This window comes from Carettochelys insculpta, chromosome 4 (genome assembly GCF_033958435.1).
Source record: "Carettochelys insculpta isolate YL-2023 chromosome 4, ASM3395843v1, whole genome shotgun sequence".
Lineage (NCBI taxonomy): Eukaryota > Metazoa > Chordata > Testudines > Carettochelyidae > Carettochelys > Carettochelys insculpta.
The window spans coordinates 60,412,885-60,426,548 of NC_134140.1; the positions used below are offsets into that span (position 1 = coordinate 60,412,885).

General features: G+C 40.3%; 1 protein-coding gene across 11 annotated transcripts in view; it reads right to left on the minus strand.

The window, feature by feature from the left end:
- The window catches only part of TENM3 (teneurin transmembrane protein 3), a 676,880-nt gene that overhangs the window by 6,941 nt on the left and 656,275 nt on the right, over nucleotides 1–13,664 (minus strand). For all 11 annotated transcript variants that reach the window (XM_074992970.1, XM_074992971.1, XM_074992972.1 and 8 more), the window contains 3 exons: nucleotides 12,015–12,250; nucleotides 6,393–6,689; nucleotides 1,377–2,988 (listed from right to left, as the gene is read on the minus strand). In XM_074992970.1, coding sequence (XP_074849071.1) covers nucleotides 1,377–2,988; nucleotides 6,393–6,689; nucleotides 12,015–12,250 — 2,145 coding nt within the window. The remainder of the gene's footprint in view (nucleotides 1–1,376; nucleotides 2,989–6,392; nucleotides 6,690–12,014; nucleotides 12,251–13,664) is intronic.

Sequence of the window (13,664 nt, forward strand, 5' to 3'; positions counted from 1 at the left end):
CTATTTAAAAACTATTACATTAAGCACACTAACAATGGATTTTTTTTTGAAGTAGAAAGCTAGGAGCCAGGTTAGGATGGAGAAACATTGATACGGCAGAGTAGGGGCAGGATGCTCTGTTCACGTCCAAGTTGTATCGGGTCTGTGGATTTCCATCTGTCTACCATCTTTTCATAAATAATACATTAAAGAAGATGGTAGAGCTGTGGGTATTAAAAGCCAGAAGTTTCCAATGAAACACCTTGAAAAAGTGGTGGGAGCAGCAGAATCCTTCAGAATGTCAAAAAAGATTTTAAAAATCTTTACTTTAATATTATTATTTAAAGTGTACCATGCACAATAAACCACGGCAAACTGTGGATGCAAAGCTGCCAGCTGGCATTAAGTCACCTGAACTACTCATAGGTGCTATAGCTTGATATGTACACTTGGACTCATGTTATTCTATACGTTAGAACCTCCAAACTACAAACACCTCAGGAACGGAGGCTGTTTGTAACGCTGAACAAAATGTTATGGTTCTTCTTTCAAATGAGTGATTTGACACAGCTGTGAAGAAATTTTACTCTGAAGAAGAATGCTGCTTTTTTTTTTTTTAAAGTAGTTTATATTATTTAACACAGCCATATACTTTTGGTCTCTGCTACTGACTGCACACTTCTGGTCCACATGAAGCCTGTGGTTGACTGTCAGTTCATAACTCTTATGTTCATCAGACTAAGAGACTATACTGTAAGTCAAAGACGTTACCAGAAAATTTAAAATTAAATTTCAACTAATACCATTTTGGCAATTGCATTTCTCTAAATGTCACAGATAAAATTAGTGCCACAGCATTCCATACAGTATATATTGCTAGGAGGTGATATATTCAAGGGATTATAGACAGTTGTACCCCAGATTGCCCATCAACACCTATTAGCCAACCAGCGGGCAACTATCTGTTCAAACGATAAAAAAACCATTTGCTTCCCTATTTCCTTTTCTAAGGAACATTCGGCTCCTCCTTACTAAGTATAGATGATCCTCCTTTAGTCTGACACAATCTAAATAAAAACTGGTATAGATAACCTCACTTAGTTCTAATACTGGAACACTGACAGTCCCACAACTCTGTATTTTTTCAGGAAGTTCTGTTGATGCACTGCGATATCTTTTTTTGTTTACACAGGTGAAACCCCAACTAATCTATTTGTCAAGCAAATGTTATGAACAATACGTTAGTTTTTCTGTCATTTCCTCATATTCAGTTCAGCTGATAGTGTATTTAGTTTGTAACCCAGAAGCTCAGATTTCAGGGTGATGAGCACACGGTAACAGGTTAGATTTCTGAGTAGGTGGGAAAGATTACTACAATTTAAATAACCTTTATTTACCTGTGATATAATCCTTCACATCATGTATTTTACTGGCTGGATTGTTATTTCTAAACATGTAGAGATTAAAAGGAGCTGGGTCCTTCCCAATTCTTTTCCAGATTTCAATGTCAGGTGTAGTCCAGCGGCCTGCCAGTATGTCATAATCTCTTTCTCCAAAATGGACTAGCTTTGTCAGTGGGTCATACAAGCCTCCGTGGAAGCCTATTATCAATTGGAAGTCAAGGTTGGAGTCAAAATAGATTTCGCCATAAGCAGTGTACTGAATTTGTTTAAGCATCAGACCGTTGCTACTAAAAACAGCCAGTGGTGTCCCAGTGTTGTCTGAGGCGATGTAAAACTCATCCCCGCTGCTAATCTCCATGGCAAAAAGGTGCCCTTGCAGGTCATAGTAAAGAGAAGTGATCTCAGAGCTTGAATGGTTATATACATGAGTTATCCTGGTCGGATAAGTAAGGTCTGCATAAAAAAACTGGAGGTGCTGTCCGAGGCTAGTTTTACTGGAAACCCGTCGTCCAAGTCCATCGTAACGGTATATCACTGTCCATCCACTGCCTTTGCTGTAAACTCTCGTGAGAAGGCCCTTTGAGCTGTATTCGAAGATTTCAGTACCTCTCTGACGCAGGAACCCATCTTCATCTAATCGGTACTGAACATCGCCTAGTCGAGTGATTCTGTCTCTCAGGTCGTAGCGAAGTGGTGTCAGACGTGCACTGTTACTTGGGTTGAGCAAATGGAGGTTGCCATTCAAATCATAGTTGTATCGCCACATGATTTTTTCATTTAGATATACTGTCTGGAGCTGACCATCGACATCGTATTCATAAGCATATTTGGTGGTGTTGGCAAACGGCCCAATTTTAATTTCTCTTTTGGTCACTCGTCCCATGTTATCGTACTGAATTGTAATCCAGTACATTAGTGACCTAAATATTTCATACTGAATTTCTTTGATGCGGCCATGAGCATCAAAGTGTTTTGTGTAAGTCATTACAGCTGTGGAAATTATCTGGTTAATATCATAATATATAACTCCAAATTTTCCAAACTGCTCAACTTTTCCAGAGATATCATCAAACTGGTAGAGATCAATAGGCAATGGGGTTTCATTGATGACACCTTGCATGCTAGTCACTCTGAAGCTATTGTCATAGCTGTAGTCAAATCGAGCATTTACCATTCCGTCTTCACTGAAGCGGAAAATCTGCCTGTCAATCAATGGGCCGATTTGCCTGTATCTAATGGTGCAGATAAAACCATCACTCTGGAGGTTTACTGTTTTCAGAACACCTGCTGTCTCATCATAAGTAAAACTGACTCTTGTACTATCATACAAAATTTCTGAGAGCTTGGTCTGCCTTCGGTATTTGAACAAGACTCTTCGGCTTGTACCCAAGAATGCAGTTTGAAGGAGCTGTCCTTCTTCATTGTAGTCCATGATAACGGAGGCGTTGCTTTCAGGGGGGTTGTATATGTTCCGGTAATAGCCAATGGAGCGAATAGTCTGCATAGTATGACGAGCCACACTGGGCATAGTGATGGCAGAAAGCCGGTCCAACAAATCGTATTCAAAGATGTACTGCCGTTGGCTATGAAGCAGGAGCACCATTGACTGAAAAGCAAGAACAGTTTTTAACCATATTACAAATGGTGAATTAACACCCAATTTCTTGACAACAAAAATATGACGTTCCACTTGAGAAAAATATCGCTTTTTTAATTAAGGTAGCCTTGACCTTACATGTTAACATTTCCCTGCTTAATTTAGTTGGATGCTTAATTGTAAGAGGTTCTGTAATTAGTGGCTCCAGATTCATAATGTGCTACTTGTTATGACTGTGTCATTTTTTTATCAAGTACTCACAGCTGAACAGCAGATTGTCAATGGATTTGGGTATGGTATGTTTAATATGGGCAGAAGCAAATTGGTCTTCAAGCCAATAACTCAAGAAGGGAACAACATATGGGAGATGCAATTTCTCCCCCATAATTAGTGTAATGAAGAAGAGTTTTACTAGCCTGAAGATCCTGGTACATTATTGTTCTTGTTCTTTATGTATTTATGACCTGGGCATAACAATTGTTAGATTATTTACATCAAGTGGAACTCTCCAAGAATTATTCAGTCAGTCAGTCAGTAACATTTTTCTTTTGTCTGATGAATCACTGGCCTTGACTGAATCATGTCTGCAATTGTTAGTGAATAATATTTGCTCAACAATAGCTTCAATAGGAAAATAATTAGAATATTACCTCCTCCAGTAGGAACCTTGATTTCTATATTTATTCAGGGTCAGATTTATGTATAACACTAAATAATAACAGTTGCATTATACCCAGAGAGTAGCCACAGAATAGCAACATAGAGAACTATTAACTAGACAGAACGTAAGCTAGCAGGCAGAGCACTATTGAACGGCAAGCTCTGTCCCAGAGCTGAGCTGGAACAGTGGGTCCTGAGAGTATCTGTGGCTCCGGTTTCTTTCAGACTGGTAGCATAAGTTGCTTTGGTAAGAAAATCCATACCATAAGCTGCAGCTTGGACCTGGGATTCCCACAGAGTACTGCTTCTGGTGCCTACCCTGAGTATTTCTTTTTCTGTAAAACAGGATTTTCCGGGTTGGGAGCCACTGACCCACAGAAAAATCAGTCTGGGACCACATAAAAGTGAAGCGAAAAAGCCCATACCATAAAACCCTTGATGCTGTGGCCCCTGACTGAGACACCTCACTCCCTCATGCTCTAGCACCACAGGCAGGGAGGTGGAGAAGTGGGTGGTTCAGGGCTTCTCCCAGGCCAGATTAACTCTTCTGGGGGCCTGGGGTGGGACCAAAAATGGTGTGTCAGGGCTCAGTGAGTGGGAGGAGGATGTTGTGGAGCAGGTGTGGGGTCTGTGCAGGAGGGAGGGTGTAGGAGCTTCCAGTACTCACCAGGCAGAGTCTGTAGGCTAGATCTGGCCCCACCTTGCCTCACTCTGGCCCCCAAGCCTTAGGGCTACACATCCCCCACCTGCTGCAGACCAGATGCGGGGGACAGGAGCCCCAAACCTTAGGGGTCAGATCCAGGCAAGCTGCATTCTGGATCCCCACCCCTCCTATAAAGTTTGAGCAGTAGATGTTTTTATCCATATGGACTTCCCACACTTTATGAACTCTGCTGTGTATGAGAGCTTCCCTCTCCTCATGCCTTGATACAGGTGCATTTGTCTCCACAGTCTCATGGATGCTGGGGAAAAGGAGAACTTTACAGCCTCATAATTTTCTTAACACTCTCTCATACTTACATCTTCCCTCCACTGTGGCAGCTGGTCTCAGCTTTGCAGCAGCAGAATGAAATGACTTAATTAGTTTCATGCAGCAACTATGACCATCAGCTGTCACAGGTGCTGCTACTAGATGTACGCTGTTGGGAGTAAGGGGGCCAGTTTGTGGGAGAGGAAACAAAAATAGACCCATGGGTTACCCTTCCTCCAGCAAGAGTTGCTGAAGTAGCTGCAGAGTGAAACCAACCAGTTATCCAGGTTCACTCCACTACTGACAACTTTCACCCTTTGCTCAAAAAATTATTCCAGATGCAAAATGTAAACAAGCAACATAAATGAAAATAAATGGACAATTTTAATAAGAGTTTCATATTAATTACTGCAGGTATTATCAATAGTTCAGGGAAGACCAGGAATTCATCTGAATGCTGTTTTTAACATTGCTCCCTTGTGGATTTTAGTTTCAGAAACTGGCAATCTTGTCATGCACCCAATGCATAGCGGCGAAATTCAGCAGACAACGTGACCTTTTTCTTACCTGTAGAAATGGCATATGACTATGGTCACAACCAGTGTGTATTCCTGCTAGATGAAAATATCTATTCCATATCAGTTTTACTGAAAGACGGATAAAGCAAAATCCTGCAGTATGAACTTCCTACCTCGGAGAGCAACTCATTTTTTTCTTTCATATTGAGCAATACACTTTGAAAACTATGTGTTCCATACAGCAATATACACAACACAAAACTGCAAACTACAGAAAAAGAGAAGTTACTTAATCGACATAACTTTCGTTCTCTGAATATATTAGCTGTGAAATTGCGTGTCCTGCCAGAAGTTACTACGTCTATAATAAAAGTGTCAGCTGGAGCGAGTGGGAAGGGTAGTATGCAATGGCTGCTCCATCACAGTGCTCCAGAACTAAGGGTACCCGCTGGGCTCTGCTGTTACATAGCAGGGCGTGAGCTCTCACAAGGAGGCTATGAAGAGACAGTATTAGGAAGGAAAGCCATGCATCTTCAATATCAATACATAAAGTAGGCTCATGGGTGCTCTGAGTTCTGACTCTATGTTACAATAGGAACAGAGAGCTTGTCCACCCTGGCATATTACTATGCCATAACTTTCTCGCTCTGGAGCGTGAAGGACCCCGCGCCCCGGTAATGCACCAGTATAAATAGGCTCCTAGCACTGGGAGCAGTGCTCCTGGTATTGTTAGCTACTAACCTTGGTTGAGGGGGGTGGAGGGTGGGGCAGTTTACCTAGAGTGTTTGCCATGACCACACTGCGATATTAAAGCACTGCTGCAGGAGTGTTTTAAACCTGAATGCGTAGACAAAGCTGAAGTATGAACAGGCAGCTTTAACTATAATGAAATAAGAATGCTTTTCTGTGCCACAGAACACAACTTACAAGGTTTAAATAAACAGTTTACCTGTAACTTAAGTTACCAAGATCTAATTAATTCCTGTATATTATCTTTTGTATTAAGAAAACAGGTAGATAGAGATGCCACTTATTTGTAGTATGGCCTAAGTAATTTACAAATACAGTTAGTTACTAAGGCTCCACTGCATGTTTAATGCAGAAACATTAATCAATCAATCTAGTACCCATGTGAATCACATATAGATATTAGGTTCTGCCATGTCTTTTCTTGGCGCATGGCTGAGATTCACTGCATAGCTTTTAATGCACTCAAAGCAATTTTGCGAGAACAAAGCATTTCTTAAAGCTTTAGTGTTCTTTACCTTTTCCAGGTAGGTGTAGCTCCATGTTTTTCCATCAGCAAATACTCTAGATACAATCCTTCCCTGCCCATCATAGTCTACTTTTTCACTAGTGGTTCCTCGCTGAATACTGCCAATTTGACCTGTAGATGAATAGGTAACATTGACAGCCATCAGCTTGCTGCTGGGCAGCCAGAGGGTTGGATGCCCTGATGTGTCGTAGGCAATCCTCAGTAGAAATTTACGGTGGTCATCATAGATCTTTTCTGTCTTTGTGGTTCGATCAAAGTCGACTGAAAGGAGGTTTCTGCCATTAACCTTTTATAAAACAAACAAGATGACAAAAATAAATCAAGTTGTTCAAATGCCAGCCACCTATTACTTCCTCAGAGTCTCAGCTATTGTTTAAACACCATTTATAATGATTGATTCCTTATGTCAGTAAATTAATTTAGCAACTTCTTGCTATAAGTGCAAGCCTTTAGATTAACTGCTGTTTTAAAGGGTTTCATTAAGCAGAGAGACCGCCTGGCATTTGTTCAGGATCTTTTCAATTCAATTCCTTAAGGTTTAGTCAACAGTTAACAAAATACTAAAGTATGTGCACTGAAAACTTTGAAATAATGGGTGCTATTTTAAGAGCACATAGCACTGCTTTTAGGTAAGCACTACAAACAATGCAGGGCTATGACTGAAGAGTCAGCAAATGATTTAGTAAAATGAGACAAATCACTGCATGGTTAATTAACATTAATCAATGACACTTAAAAAGTGAACAAAGAACTGAGCCCTAACCTTTCCTTGGAAGCACTATCAAAAGAGTTTTGGTTATAAAGCTATATCTAAACTTAAGCACACAGAAATTGCCACACAGTATCAGACACAATATTTAGTCCAGTATTCCATCTATGACTGTTTCTAGTACAAGATGCCTCCCAGGAAGATGCAAGAAACCCTTAGTGGACAATTATGAAATAATACGTCCTCAGAGAATGTTTAATCTTAACCCATGGGGCAATTAAAGGTTGGAATATGTTCTGAGGCATGGTGTTTATTGCAGTTTTTAATAACACCCCTCCCATCCAACTAAGGAATGTTTCTGTGTACATATGCAGAAAAACCCATTGTTGAAACTGGTGGTAACAATGAGTTCAATACATTTCTTTTAAATTGTATCCATTTTTCATTTTTAAACATATTGCCTTTTAGCTTCATTATTTGTCCCTTTGCTCTTGTATTATGAATGGAAGTGAACAGAAGTATTTGCTTTTCATTTACTATTCATCCTTTAAAGACCCCTAGTATATTCCATTTTATTTATCTCCTCTTGACACTAAAGTGTCCCATTCTTTTTTAGCCCAGGACTTTAACCATTTTTGATACGCATCTTTAAACCCTCTGCACATGTGCTTTTTCCCTTTTTGAGAGTGCTGTGTGAAGATGCAAGATAGATTTTGAGCCTGGCAAAAAGATAATCAGTGGGAAGAAGGGGCAAGAACCAGATGATAACTTGTATAAAACATATTTAAAAGGCTGCTTTCTAAACTGAAACATGCAGGAGAAGAGAGCATGAGTGAAAGGGTGAAGAGTGCTAATGCAGTAACATTTGGGAAGGAGCAAGAGAGAATGCACTAATTGGAAAAACTAAAGGAAGATAATTTGCTTTTTGAGAGTGCACACCAGAGAAAATATAAGTGTCTTGAACTTTCCCCTCCAGTTGATGTGCTTCAAAAAGATGCATATAAAGTAGATCTTTATCATTGGGCTAATGGGTATTAAAAAACTGCTGACTAACTGGAAAAAACAAAAAACAAAGAACCTCCAAACATTTCCCAGAGAATCAGATCCGCTTATGGATCACATTTGTCTCTGTTTCTGTTGACTTGTTCTTGTGGGATCTGTGGCAAAAAACAAGATCCTTGCTCTCACCGTGAGAACAAAAATTTTGTTTCCATTTAAAAACTGCGTGGTCTGAGAAAAACACAGAAAAATATGACAGCTGCAGAACTGTTGCTGAATACATTTAATGTTCTCTAAACATACTTTCACAAGTAAGTGTTCTGGGGGTTCGTCTACACTTACAACACTACACTGGTGCAGCTGTGCCTCTGTAGCATTTCACTGTAGAAACTGTCTATACTGATGGGAGGGCTTCTCCCATCAAAAAAGGTAAGCCATCACCCTAAGAGGTCATGGCTGGGTTGGAAGAAGAATTCTACCATCAACCTATTACTGTTTGCTCCTGGGGTGAATTGAGTTTACCTATGTTTTTCACAGATATGGATTTTTTAAATCCTTGAATGATGGACCTGTGTTGCCCTAACTTTTCAGTTAGCTCAACATTGATTCTAAAACCAGTTTAAATTTGAATATGACATAAACCCATCTGCCCCACTTCCATTGTTTGAGGGCTTTTGTTGTTTATAGTTTTTTACAACATTTTGCTACCTTTGAGATCAAGTGGTTTGCCTGACTTAGCGTTTCAGGAGTGCTCTTAATCACACTCTGTCTTCCCTTTCTTAGCCTTCTGCAGACATACCCTCTGTCCCTTTCTGCGTATTATCTTTTGTTCTCTTGAACACTCAATAAAAGCAGGAGACATGTAGCAACAGTCCATGAGTATGTACATAACTAGAAGATCCCAAGTCCTTCTTTATGTGGAATAAATTGCAAATTATTTTGGGATTATGGATAGATTTAAAAAATAGTAGACTAAAAAATTGCATCATGTTACCTGTACCACATATAACACAATGAAAATATAATACTTGCTAGAATGTATTATATACATATGGTCATTGTCTTTTTTATACTTATCTTCTTTGCAGAATACTATTATTGACATATCAACAGAGAAAAGTAAAGTGTGCCCTGTTTCTTGTCCTTTCTTTTCTCATTCCATTCTCTTTTCTCCTCCATTCTTATGCATGCAGCATTTCAGTCTTTTCAGAGCATGTCCACACAATTTTTTAAAAAAGGCTTCAGCCTCTTTTCCTCCAGAGCTTCCCCTCTCCCACGCCCCTTTCCTCATTTTTCCTCTTACCAGCTTCTTTTCTCTTCCTTCCTTGTTTCACCACTAAAATGTACTTGCACTGTAATAACTGCTATTTTATCCTAATTTCTCATCTCTCATTCCTTTTTTTTTTTTTTCCTGTTTTCACAAATTTCTCCCCCTATTTACCTTTCCCTCTACTTCCTCCTCATCTCTCCATGACCCCAGCAAGGCTGTAGCAGCTTGCAGATACTTCTCCCTTCCCCACTGCCATAGAGTTTGAAGGGTGTCAACCTACTTCTGAGAGATGGATTAATGAGGATTTCTCTTTTGCTCAACCTGTAATTTATTTAGCCATATTATATTTTTGCTATCAAGCCAGATTAAAGCCATATTTTCTTAGATGCTCAGAGGCCTTTGAACAAGATGCCTTGGCTGCCAACAAGATTTGATGTGCTTCAGTAGGGTCTATTAACCTACCTTGTTTGCGCAATGGAATAGCTATGAACCAGTGAAACCAAATCACTCATGGGTTGTGGGGGATGGGGCGTGGAGATGACAGCTACAGTGCTAAGGAGAAAAGGAATGTGACCCTCAGGCTGAACACGCCACCACATATACACACACATGCAGAGCTTTCTGTGTGGACCAAGTTCCCTTTCTTTTAGTTCTGCTGCTTTCCTTTTGCATTTTCTTAGCAAGAAGTAGCAGGTGCCAAAGCTAGGTAGGGTTTTGCCTACCCTTAGGAAACATCACTGTAAGTAATTATTTCTCCTTGTCAGGAAAAAAATCAATTTTTCTTGGTGTGTGTACGTGAGGGGGGACAGAGGCAAGGTGAGGAGGCGTATGAGAGGCAAGGATGTTTTTTCTTTTCTTCTTTGTCCCTTATGAAATTTTAAACATGGCACATTACTTATAACTACTCAAGAGGAGCAGTCTGAAGTTATTCACCTTTATTTGATGAACTACCACGGATCGATTTAAAAGAATTAGGTTTATTTCCAAAAATAATTCAGATGGTCTCCTGGCAACCAAATTCTCAGTATTTAATCTATGTTGCCTTTAGCAAATGGCTGTCATAAATCATAGTTTGCCAGCTGAACACATTGTGGCTACTGTCTGATAAGGAGGGAAAAAAAACCCTAACAAGATGCACAGGGCTCATATTAGAGGATCAGTTTGGGAAAAAATTGAAGACTTTTTCAGAAATATGTATTATGTTGCAACTTTTGGTGTTTTAACAAAAGAATGAGAGCCCAGGATTGCACGAGTGTTATGACAGAAAGAGTTAACATGATACTAAAAGCCATCTTCAGATTCCAGAATCTATGATATTATCAAGATTCAAATTCAACTGACATCTCTGTGTTGATCTACCTCTCCATCCAGATCTGTCTCCTTCTGCACAAATTAAAATCTCTGCCTGTATCTCTGACATCGCCTAATGAATGTCTAGTCATCAACTCGAGATTAACATGGCCAAATCAAACCACTCTATCACTCCCCACTCCCTGTAACCTCCTGTCTCTATTACCATAGAAAATACCATTCTACCTGTCACTCAGACCTGTAACCAGGGAGTCATCTTCATATCAGACTTCTCTCTCTAGATTCCCACGTTCAGACTATGCCTAAACCTTGCTGATTCTTTCTTCACAATATCTCTAAAATATGGCCTCTCCTGTTGATCCACACTGCAAAACTCTCACCTCAGCTCTTATTGCCTCATGGCTCAATCACATTCAACACTGGGAACTGGAGAAATGTATTTTTGCCCATTCAGAATGCTGCTACAAAGATGATTTTTTTCCTAGCCTATCACTTTGACTCTATGACCTCTTTCTTTGCATCCTTCCATTGAGTTCCCTTTCTCTCAACATATAAAGCCTAAGGTGGTTCCATGCATTTTCAAAGTCGTTCGTGGCCTTTCTTGACGCAATGTGTCACCTCTCTTTTGTTACTGTAGTGTCGATGCTCACCTTCCATCTCCCATGATGACAGCCTCTATAGCCCTCTGTTAAATTTTCAGATAAACATCTCGGTGCTTCTCCTATGTTTTCCATCACCCTTAGAAGGCACTCCCATAAAATCTAAACACCTACCTCACTGTCCACCTTCAAGTCCTTCCTCAAATGCCTTCTTTGCTGTGATCTCTACAAGAAAACTTGTCAATAGTTCTGTTTGTGAACTGAGACGAAAGACTACTACATACCACAATTTTCTCATTCTTTCCTTGTACTCCCCCACCTGTCTGGATCCCACTGTTGTTTGTCCGATGCTTAAATTGTAAACTTTTTTTTTGTGGCAGGGGGGCATCTTTTGTGCTCTACAGCTACCATCCCAAGCACAACATGGTCCTAGCCCATGACTTGGGCTCCTAGGCAGTACAGTAATATAACAACTACTACTACTAATAAATGCTGACTAATTCCATGATATTAGATGGCAAGTTCAACAAAGAAAGAGGTTGTGGAAAAGATAAGTAATTAAAGAAAGAAAAATTACTCACTAGGGAGAGTAGTAAGCATGGCTACTTTATATACTACATGTTCTGTGGCTGTGGAATGGCAATGTTCATTGAATCACGCCTATGTTACCACTCATCAGAACCAAATGCAGCCGATACCATATGTATTTGAACATGCGCTCACCCGTAGCTTTCGGCCAAACACATTGACTTTTCCCTGGGCCTGTTCTTTTCGGAATCTCCATTCTACCAAGTTTTGTCCATTCTCTCCAGGGAGAGTCATGTTTCTTTTTGCTACAGTTGGATTGGCTGTGCCAGCTAAAACATGCGGTTCTGTCTGGTAGTGGGAATCCATGCCACTGGCATAGATAATTCGGAGGGAGCCATCATAGCCAATCTGGTAGCTGTTCCTTAACTGATCTAAAAATGAAACAAAGTATAAAAACATGTTACTTATGCAGGTTTAAAAATCTGGCTGTTTCATGTGTAAAGTCTTGACTTCCTATACTGTCATTTATTTGACTAATACATGCATGGTAAGATTTATAAAAGTACCTGAGGGCTACGTTTACAAAGAGAACTTAGGCACGGCAATACTCAGTGGCCACCTCCCGGGGCACTCTAAGTAAAGCGTTAAAGGATTTACTGAAGCCAGCAAGCTAAGCCAGCCACGGCTGAAATACAGAGGAAAAGGGAAAGGTCTTGGGTCTAACTCCAGAAGGGGACTTAAACACCTAGCTGACTAGCTACAAGGAGGTATTTCCTTTCAATCACAATTTACAGCCGTGACTCTTTCTCCTGGAGTTCGGCAACTAAGCCACAGAGACTCATTCTCCTCCCTCTTATAGTAATAGCTCTGTGGTTAGGGCACTCACATGTGGGAGATGCAGGTTTTACTCCCCTTCTGCCTGAGTTGGCACAAGAACTTGAAGCCAGGTCTCCTGTAATCTAGATGAAAACCCTATCTACCAGACTATTTGGTGGAGGAACAACACATTCCTCTGTCAACCCTGTTGAAGTTGTTGTAATAGGGATCTGAACCAACTTCTCACACCCTGGGGAGTACCTTCGCCACTGAGCTCTTGCCTATTCTGCAACAAGCTCACACTCTACCTTTCTTTCCAGTGGATTTTGTGAGGGGCTAGGAATGCTCATAACAAACTAATCAGACTGGACCCCCAGGCAAGGTGAGAGGCAGGAGTATGCCTTGTTTGAGAATTCTGATGGGGCTCAATAAGCGAACTGAGCAGCTCGTCAATGACAGGACTTAAGCAGCTTTGCGCATGCCCACCAGCAGAAACCTAGGAGCCCAGAGGAATTTAGGTGTCTACAGCCAAGTAGTGGTTTGTAAATGTCAATGGTGCCTAATTATTGAACTTAGGTGCCCAAGTCCATTTGTGAATCTAGCCCTAAAATCCATGTGCAGCAGGACCTGCACTCAAAGTCACTAACTTTGTAGAGAAAAAAAAAATCACACTTTCAAAGAATAATTCTTTTAGACTGCCATAAAATATATCTGTTACTGTACCATTATATTTTATTTGCAAAATGTTAAGAGCACAATGACTGTTGCTGGAACATGCTGCTGCAGCTTCACACACAACCTTAAATCTAAAATCCAGTTACCACAATTTTTAACCAATGATTTCCTCCCTCTTCCCCTCCCCCTCAAACCTCTGTGGTTTTCCTCATTACTTATTGGAAGACTAAGTGCCCTCTATGCCTGATCCCAAAGTTTGTTTCCAAAACTAACAGCTTGTTGATTAGATAATAAAGTAGAATTAATTACCTCCTTATAGCTACTCCCTCCCTCTTAAAGTCTTTAAAACATAAC